Source organism: Lonchura striata, chromosome 20, assembly GCF_050655825.1.
Source record: "Lonchura striata isolate lonStrDom1 chromosome 20, ASM5065582v1, whole genome shotgun sequence".
In the NCBI taxonomy this organism is placed as follows: Eukaryota; Metazoa; Chordata; class Aves; order Passeriformes; family Estrildidae; genus Lonchura; species Lonchura striata.
Window position 1 is genome coordinate 7,547,904 of NC_140722.1, and position 9,207 is coordinate 7,557,110.

The 9,207-nt window shown below is 47.4% G+C and overlaps 2 protein-coding genes across 2 annotated transcripts; one reads left to right on the forward strand and one right to left on the reverse strand.

Annotated features, from left to right (window-relative positions):
* Positions 1-81: 81 nt before the first annotated feature.
* On the forward strand, positions 82-6,395 carry DDX27 (DEAD-box helicase 27). Its single transcript, XM_021540892.4, has 21 exons — positions 82-198; positions 277-411; positions 513-572; positions 849-999; positions 1,367-1,413; positions 1,571-1,657; positions 2,416-2,521; positions 2,603-2,776; positions 3,080-3,230; positions 3,383-3,482; positions 3,591-3,732; positions 3,807-3,960; positions 4,075-4,156; positions 4,232-4,409; positions 4,558-4,664; positions 4,799-4,904; positions 5,006-5,100; positions 5,201-5,327; positions 5,563-5,647; positions 5,832-5,906; positions 6,178-6,395. Exons 1-21 carry the CDS (start codon positions 103-105, stop codon positions 6,191-6,193), a joined length of 2,274 nt encoding a protein of 757 aa, XP_021396567.1. The 5' UTR covers positions 82-102; the 3' UTR covers positions 6,194-6,395.
* A 448-nt stretch (positions 6,396-6,843) lies between these two features.
* On the reverse strand, positions 6,844-9,176 carry SNRPB (small nuclear ribonucleoprotein polypeptides B and B1). The gene is made up of 7 exons (XM_021540893.4): positions 9,072-9,176; positions 8,835-8,986; positions 8,395-8,506; positions 7,992-8,144; positions 7,489-7,627; positions 7,219-7,344; positions 6,844-7,023 (listed from the first exon to the last, which is right to left on the reverse strand). The coding sequence occupies exons 1-7, from the start codon at positions 9,072-9,074 to the stop codon at positions 6,986-6,988; spliced, it is 723 nt and encodes a 240-aa protein (XP_021396568.1). The 5' UTR covers positions 9,075-9,176; the 3' UTR covers positions 6,844-6,985.
* Between the last annotated feature and the right edge of the window lie 31 nt (positions 9,177-9,207).

Genomic DNA, 9,207 nt, shown 5'->3' on the forward strand with positions numbered 1-9,207 from the left:
GGCCCCCGGCCCGGCCCCCGGCCCGGCCCCCGGCCCGGCCCCCGGCCCGGCCCCCGGCCCGGCCCGGCGCACGCGTGTCCCGCGGGGTTCCGGCGCGCAGCCATGGCCACGCTGGAGAGCCTGGGCCTGGTGGGCACCATCGCCGAGGGGGACGTGGTGCCCGTGGACTCGGAGTCTGGCGACTCCGAGGACGAGGAGGTGGGGCCGGGCAGGCGGGAGGCGCGGGGCGGTGCGGCGGGGCCGGGCCGCGCTCCGTGCTCACCGGTGTTCCCGCAGGAGCTGCCCCGGGCGCCGGGCCCCGGGCGGCGGAGACCCTCCCGCGGGGACTTCAGCGCCGAGTTCGTGTTCGGGGAGGCGGAGGCCGGCGGGGAGGATGCCTGGACGGCGGCGCTGCGGCAGCTCCGCGGCAAGGTGAGGCCTGAGGCCGGGTGGAGCTGCGGTGCCAGAGGCCACAGCGCCCGCTGCTCTCCCGGGCTCCTCTTACAGCTCTCCTGTTGTGGTTTTCTGCCTAGAAAGCAGCTACGACGCTGGATGAGAAGATTGAGAAAGTGAGACAGAAAAGGAAGCTCCAGGTCAGGGTCTTTCTCATTGCTGAAAAGACTGGTATGTGCTTGGCCATTCCCTCAGCCACCGTGCTCTGGCTGCAGCTCATCACTTTGGCTCGGCTTGCTGCCACATGGGATGAGTTCCTGAATGGATGAGGTTGCAGAGTTATTAGTGATCAAAGTTATGCAAAACCATGGATTTGTGAATGGGCTCATAATAACAAACACAGATTCACAAAGGATTGGAGATTCTTTTTCATACTTTTTAAAACATTTTCATAGAATTTTATTTTCCTTTTTTAGGAAAGGGAAGCTAAACAAGTAAAAGTGAAAGCTGAGGATGCAGAGGCTGAAGATGATCAAACCAAAAATGAGCCTGAGGATTGCAGTAGGGATGAAGAAGATGTGGAGTCTGAGTATTCACTGGATGATGAAAGTATCTTCACAAAAGCAGGTATCAGCACTACACACAGAAATGACCATGAATCTCATGCAGAGTTGGCTCACTGGAGAAAAATCTGAAGTGAAGCCTTGCTGGGAGCGGGCAAGGAGCACCATTTATATTTTGTTTGCCTTCTGCAACATTCCTTCTGATTTTAATCAAGTTTATTTTGAATGATAACCACTATTAAACCCATCCTTGAACAAGGATATTTACTCAGCAATTTTATTCCATTACATGTCTCTACTTGTTTCTAAGGCTTCTCCCTCAATATCTGAATTGAAAGCAAAGAGTATGAGATTATAAGGTGAAAATATTTCATCTTGTTATGGGTTTAGCTGTGCTTCCTAATTCCTGTCACATTTCTCTTTCTTTGCAGATAAGGTCAAAGTGAAGGAAAAGAAGAGATCAAAAAAGGGAGAAGTGGTAAGTGTTTAAAAATAGTCAAATTCATCCAGGATTTCTTATTGAGGAATTTGCTTTTGTTAGCAAATCGTAGCTCAAAAACCAGCCCAGAGCCCTTTGATAATATGTTGTGTTGCTGTATGTGTTGTTACAGTTTTGTTGTTGTTCCTGTTTCTAGGGAGCAGAAAACTTTTTTGAAGATGCCTCTCAGTATGATGACAACTTGTCATTCCAGGACATGAATCTTTCACGACCTTTGCTGAAGGTATCTACCTTGCTGATTTATTACATGTCACTCTGAAGAATGTTGTACAGCCTCCCTGCCACCAATTAGAACTGTCAGATTTCTCATTGCTTTGCAGCCTCTCTGACAAATCATTTGGGAGATAGTGTGATAGTCATTTAGAAGCTGTTATTATAGATTAATGGAAAGTGTTCTTTGATTCTGTCAATCAAAGATCGAATGTGTTAACACTATCTCGAGCAAGACTTGTCGCAGTGTGGTTGGAAGGGACTTTGGGGGTCATATTGTCAAACTCCTGCTCAAGGAGGGCCACCTAGAGTTGCTGCCCAGGAATGTGTCCAGATGGCTTTGGATATCTCCAGGGCTGGAGACTGCAACCTCTGTGGGCCCCTTGTGCTGGTGCTTGGTCACCCTTGAGGTGAAAACGTGGTTTTTGGTGTTTAGCGTGAGCTAAACACATACATCACCATGTTCTAGTTTGTGCCCATTGCATCTGTCTCTGGGCACCACTGAACAGAACCTGGCTTCATCCTCTTTCCACCCTCCCCTCAGGTATTTGTTGACATTGACAACTTTCCCCGTGAGCCTTCGCCAGGCTAAGCAGTCCCAGCTCTGCCAGCCATTCCCCAGATGTGAGGTGCCCTTCATAATCTTTGTAGCCTATTGCTTGTCTCTCTGCAATATATCTGTGTGTCTTGTAATGATGCCCAGCTCTGGGCACAGCACTCCAGGTGTGGCTATACCAGAGACAGATTTTAATTGCTCTCCTTCCTTTGTAGGCAATCACAGCTCTTGGCTTCAAGCAACCAACCCCGATTCAGAAGGCTTGTATCCCAGTGGGTCTTCTGGGAAAGGATATTTGTGCTTGTGCTGCCACTGGGACAGGTAGGGGTTGAGCAGAGCACTAGCTCTGAGAATTAGCTATTCACAATAATTGGTAACCTTTCTTAATTTTTTGTTTTTCAGGTAAAACAGCTGCCTTCATCTTGCCTGTCCTTGAGCGCCTGATTTACAAACCTCGTCAGGCTCCAATAACACGTGTACTGGTTCTGGTGCCAACACGAGAACTGGGTATTCAGGTGCACTCTGTCACAAAACAGCTGGCACAGTTCAGCAGTGTCACAACTTGCCTGGCAGTAGGTGAGTGTTAAGTCATTTATGTGAACTGTACAGCTCATTGTAAACCACTATACAGAACTGAGAATTCTGTGTTGTAAAACTGGAGGCTGTATGGTTATTATGCTTCTAGTAGATACATTGCAGTTCAAAATATTGCTTTCCAAGGTTGTGCTGTACTTGTTTACCTGTTTCTGAGAAAGAAAATATGGGCTCATTTCTGTTTTTGAATGTGGTTTTATCTGAGGTATTCCTCAGGCAGTTTGCATCCCTGTGCTGTGCTGCAGTGTGCCCGGGGGGTCAGCAGTCTGTATTCCCTCTCTTTAGGTGGCCTGGATGTGAAGACTCAGGAAGCTGCTCTGCGCTCAGGGCCAGACATTCTTATTGCCACTCCTGGGCGACTGATTGATCATCTCCACAACTGTCCTTCTTTCCACCTGAGCAGTGTTGAGGTGTTGATTTTGGATGAAGCAGACAGGTAGAGTAAGCAGGACAGCAAAGAAAAACCTGGCACTTTTCTGCTTTCCTTTCTCCAGGCTGTCAGGCTGTAGTTGTTGTACTGCCTTATGTGATATTTCTTGGCCAGGCCTAAATGAAGCTGCCTTACTTTGCTCTTTTTCTCCTGTGTAGGATGCTGGATGAATACTTTGAGGAGCAGATGAAGGAAATAATCAGGTTGTGTTCCCACCACCGTCAGACAATGCTTTTCTCTGCCACAATGACTGAGGAGGTAAGACAAGCTGCTGAGAAACATACCAAGGCAGGAAATTGAATGGGAATTTGTCAGGTCTTTTACCAGAAATCATGTGGACGTTTTTTCTTAACCTGTTTTTTGTAGGTTAAAGATTTGGCTTCTGTTTCCCTGAAAAATCCCGTCCGAATTTTCGTGAACAGCAACACGGATGTTGCTCCTTTCCTGCGGCAGGAATTTATCCGGATCAGACCCAACCGGGAGGGGGACCGGGAGGCCATTGTAACAGGTTAGCGATGAGCCAAGGCAAGCTGGAATCAGTGAGTGACTGTGGAGCAGGCTCCTGAGAGGACTTTCTTTCAGCTCTGCTGACACGAACCTTCCAAGATCATGTGATGCTTTTCACCCAGACCAAGAAGCAAGCTCACCGCATGCACATCCTGCTGGGACTGATGGGCCTGCGGGTTGGGGAGCTTCATGGCAACCTCTCGCAGACACAGCGGCTGGAATCACTCAGGTATTAGCAGGCTTAGTTAGCAAGCCTAGGCTAAAAAGAAGTTCCAAGTTGGAAGTTTTAGGTTGGAAGCAGATGGCTACATTCATTGCTAATGCATTTGTTCTCTCTGCTCAGGCGCTTTAAGGATGAGCAGATTGATATCCTGGTAGCTACAGATGTGGCTGCACGTGGACTTGATATTGAAGGTGTTAAAACAGTGAGTATTTGAAATGCTGGGTTTTTTAATGAGGCCTTTCATGTTGATTCCCTACTAACACTGTTTCTGTTACAGGTAATCAATTTTACTATGCCAAACACCATCAAACACTATGTCCACCGTGTGGGTCGGACAGCCAGGGCTGGCAAGGCTGGTCGTTCAGTTTCACTTGTGGGTGAGGAAGAGCGCAAGATGCTGAAGGAGATTGTCAAGACTGCTAAAACACCAGTGAAAGCCAGAATCCTCCCCCAAGGTATGTGGTACCTTTACTGAGGTAAAGAGCTGGAGAAAGTACACAGGGAAGGAATATTGTGGTACAGAGGGACACTAAAGGAGGTGCTGAAAATCAAGATGGACTTCACATGAGCTGCCTCTGGGTGTTCATATGGTATTGTTTTCAGATGTCATATTGAAATTTCGGGAGAAGATTGAGAATCTAGAGAAAGATATCTATGCAGTTCTCTGCTTGGAGCGTGAGGAACGTGAGATGCAGCAGTCAGAGGCCCAGGTAAGCAATTCTTTTAGTATCTGGTGTGATATAGTCCATTATGAGGTTACCCTAAGTGTACTTAACCTGCCTATTTTAGAAAGGGGAGTAATTTTTAGCTACCATGAGCTTACATCTTACCTGAATTATCACAGATCAATAAGGCAAAGAAGCAGCTGGAGACAGGAAAAAAAGAGACTGGGAGTGAGAATGTGGAGCGGAGCTGGTTCCAGACCCGTGAGGAGAGGAAGAAAGAGAAATGTGAGTCATGACGCTGTTGCCATGGTCAATTCTATAGCCACAGCTGGCCTCTGCTCTGTGATTTAAGAGGTTCTTTATTCTGTTTATCTTTCTCTTTCCAGTGGCTAAAGCCCTGCAAGAATTTGACCTAGCATTACGAGGGAAAAAGAAAAGGAAGAAATTTGTACAGGACACACAGAAAAAAGGCCAAATGACAGTGAGTTCATTTGTGGACAAGTGGGACCTTGGGCAGACTATCATAGTTTTCCCTTAGCAAAGCTTCACATCACCAAAACTTGTATTTTAACACCTTTCAGCCAGAGGAGAGGTCACAGTTTGAGATCTTGAAATCTCAAATGTATGCTGAGCGGCTGGCAAAGAGGAATCGCCGAGCAAAGAGAGCCAGAGCCTTGCCAGAAGAGGAACCAGCAGCAGCACCAGCAGGTAGAGACTTTTGTTTTGCAGCTAACTTACTTTACGTCACTTACTGTGCTAGAAATAGGTAAATTATTCTAGTTTGTTTAGAGAGAGGCACCGATCTTTGAAGGAGTGGCCACAAGTGCTGCCCCAGGGTCCATGTTTGCAGTCATTTGCCTCATGCTTAGGCTAATTGTTGTGTTCAAGAGTACTGTGATAATGCTGTGGCCTCCAGTTTACAACCAGTGTAATTGTTTGTTAGGTCCCAAGAAGAAGAAAAAATTGTCTGTGTTTGACGAAGAGCTGACCAACACAAGCAGGAAGGCTCTGAAGCAGTATCGTGCTGGGTAAGGTCTTCGTGCAGACTGCAGTAATGAGAATTTGTTTGCACCTCTGTACTTCTTCAGGGATACTTCGATACTGAGGAAAGAGGTTCTGAAATAGGGGCAGAGTTCTTTTCAAAAGTGCCTGTCCTGCTGATATAATTCTGTGACATGTCTGACCTCTCCTCCCTCCCCTCTCTCTCAAAAGCCCATCATTTGAAGATCGAAAACGCTTGGGTATCGCCCAGCGCAGGAAAGGAGGAAACTTCAAATCCAAGTCCAGGTATAGTTTCCTTTACTTTCTTGTTCAAGTTTTGGGGCTTTCTCCTTGTTTTCTGCTTCCTCCTGTCATTGTTTAAATGCCCTTTCTAAAAGGTGTGTTGGTTCTGCAGTACCCTCTTATTGCAGGTCTGATGCTGGGGGTAATCAAGGATAGGGCCTTTGTTAACACATTTCCTCGGCTTCTACTTGGGAGACCATTTTGCCTAGAAAATGCTCAGTGCTGCTCCTCATCTGTCATGGAGTAATATCATTTCTACTATCTTCTCTTGCAGGTATAAGAGAAAGTAAATTAAGAACTGTTACCAAGTAGGTAATTTCAGACACACTGTACAGGCCCTCAATTTTGTCATACTGCAAGGAGACAACCTCAGTAAAATTGAAGTTTTTCTTCAAGCTGTGGAATAGCTCTGGAATGTTTGTCAATTATCTGGTTGAAGACTGTGAAATCATCTGTAGCAACCCATGAAATAAAGGATTATTTTTCTTGTAAGATGTCGACTCTGTTTTATGGATGGCTAGAACAACTGAGTTGGAATATCTTACATCTTTCTAGTTCATGTACATAATAACTTTAAGGCAAAAACTGAATGAAGTTTTGCTCATATACTTCTGTGATCTCAATTAAGAGCTGAAAAAATACTCTTGTGGTTTAGAACCTATTTTTATAATAGGAAAAAAGGTTTTCAAACTACCTGTCACAAAGATGCTTTCTTTAATATTTTTATCATCTCTACTCTCCCAATCTGTTCTTTTTCCATCAGCCATGTTAAATTTCATTGCTATGCTATAATTTCTGTAAGGAACACAAAACAACTGTTAATTTTTATCTATACAAATTAAGCTTTTTTTCTTCAAGCTTGCTCTTCTGGGATGACCAATGTGGAACAGTAAAAGTAATGGCTGCACCCTTGACACAAACAGTCCAGCACAACAGTGACTCCTACTAGTAGGCTTTATTAAAAAGGACAAACATTACCAGCAGTAGATAAAAATATACATAGCAAAGGTCTGACAGGTGGTACTGCTCAGTGTATCCCCTTCCTTGGTCTTCTCCCAGTTCAGAGGTACATTACAGAACTCTCATGGCCTTGGGGGGCGCATGCCAGGTGGAGGAGGTCCTGGGAATAAAGGAAACAGTTGAAAAGAAGCAGCAACACTAAACAGAAAAGACATTTCCCCTATAGGACCCCTTTTTGGCACCACAGAACTTATGACAACTAGCAGAGCTAGGGAGACACTGAAATGCATCACCCTTCAAACATTGTATTACAGCTTCTCAGAGCCCCATGGCAGATGGGATAGCCTCTGCTCACCTCTCATTCCTGGGGGTGGTGGTCTCATGCCTGGGGGGGGCATTCCCATTGGAGCCCCTCGGCCAGGTGGCATTCCCATGGGGGGGCCCATTGGTGGTCTCATGCCTGGAGGAGGTCCCATCATTCCTTCAGCCAGAGAAAAAACAAGCATGTAAGTCCAGCTGAATATTCAAGGCACTAGCTGGGTATCAGGATATCTCCCACAATACCAGATCTTCATCAGATTACCAGTTTTGCAACAAAACATGAGCTCTACAGAGTAATTCCTACCTGGAGGAGGGGCTCCTCTGCTCATGGGTGGGGGAGGACCCCCACGCCCTGGTGTGTACTGAGTTGGGGCTCCTGCTATGCTGGCGGTGGCTGCTGCAGCAGCAGCTGCAACTGTTCCACGACCCTGGGGTGTCATCACCTGTAGACAAAACAAACAGACTCAGGAAAAATAGCACCTGCTTTACCATAATAACTAAAACGTAACATTGAAATTCCCCTTCAGAAAATTACATCAGTCTTCTCTTAACTTACTAAATAACACTACAACCTGTAATACAATTCAATGGATACCACTTGAATTATGTGTGAAAAGCTGCACTTTTCAACCCGCTTCTTCTGTCATACAGGACAATACCTAAGGAGATCTGATACCAAAAAAAAAGCCTTGCTAGGCTCAAACTTTGTGGTAACAGAAACTAAGATTCCAGTTCTTCCACTACACCAATTTCTTCCATCACACTGGTACCAAAAAATAAAAAGCCACACGGGTCATAGTATCTCACCTGTTGCGATGGTCCTCCCACTCCTCTGACAGGGCCAGCTAATCCTGCAGGAGCTTGTGGCATGGGAGTGCCAGCTGGTACTCCCCTTCCTGCTGCTCTCCCAACACCAGGTCCTCCAGCAGCTCCAGCGAGGGGTACCCGGGCAATTCCAGTCTGAAAACACAGCCCCCAAAAAGAAAGATTTATCAGAAGTCCTCAGAGCCTACAGATGCCCACAGCCTTCCTCTGTCCTACGAAATGCCCAAGCCCACAAAGGAATTAGAGCTTCCTGCAGTGAAGTTTGTTGGACCTAGTCACAACAGTATCTGTAAGTCTACAACAATACAATAGTAGCGTTCCCCTGCAAAGAAGCAAATTCATCATATTTCCCTTCTTTTTTCTTTAGCTCTCTGCTCATTCTTACATCCTTTGGAGGTGGTCCTTCAACCGTCATGGACACCAGGTTTTCCCCTCGTAGCAACACAAGGCCAAGGACTCGTTTCTCTTCCCGCTCTGGCTGTTTTGAATTTTTAGGTCTGGGGAGAAAAATAAATTGCAAAACAAAAGGAAAAGCAGAATGAATGAATGCTGCTCTTTGAGCTTAGATGAGCACATTCTTATATGCCTCAAACTAAGTACATAGAGAAATCTAAACTGCTACAAATGTTATCAGATATGTTGGTTATTAGGAAAGAAGTGAAACAAAGGGTCCCATATGCTTTGGCAGTTTGGGGGTTTGACAAGAGACTAAACCCATGGCTATTTTTGCAGGAGCCGGCAGCACACGCTGTCCTGGCGCTGTCCCGGCTCTCGCCCCGAGCCCCCACGCTGGGGAGCCGGGCTGGGGGCACCCCCACCGCTCACTTGATCTTGCGGAACTCGTCGCAGTCGCAGAGGATGAGGTTCATGTGCTTATCGAAGGCCTTGAACGTGCCGATGAAGACGCGCCCGTCCTGCAGGATGCACCGCATGCGGTAGTCGATGTGCTGCAGCATCTTGCTGCTCTTCCCCACCGTCTGCAAGAGAGCGCCGCGTTACCCGCGAGCCGGCCCGGCCCGGCGCGGAGCGGAGCTCGCCGCCCCGCCGGCCCGCCCGGCTCACCATGGTTGCGGCTGTCGGTGTTCCCCCCGCCGCCGCCGCTGCCGCTCCCGCCTCGCTGCCCGCTGCGCGCCCGCCCCGGCGGAAGCTGCTACGCGCGGCCGCCGCGACTTCCGCCCGCGCTGCGCGGCCCCGCCCG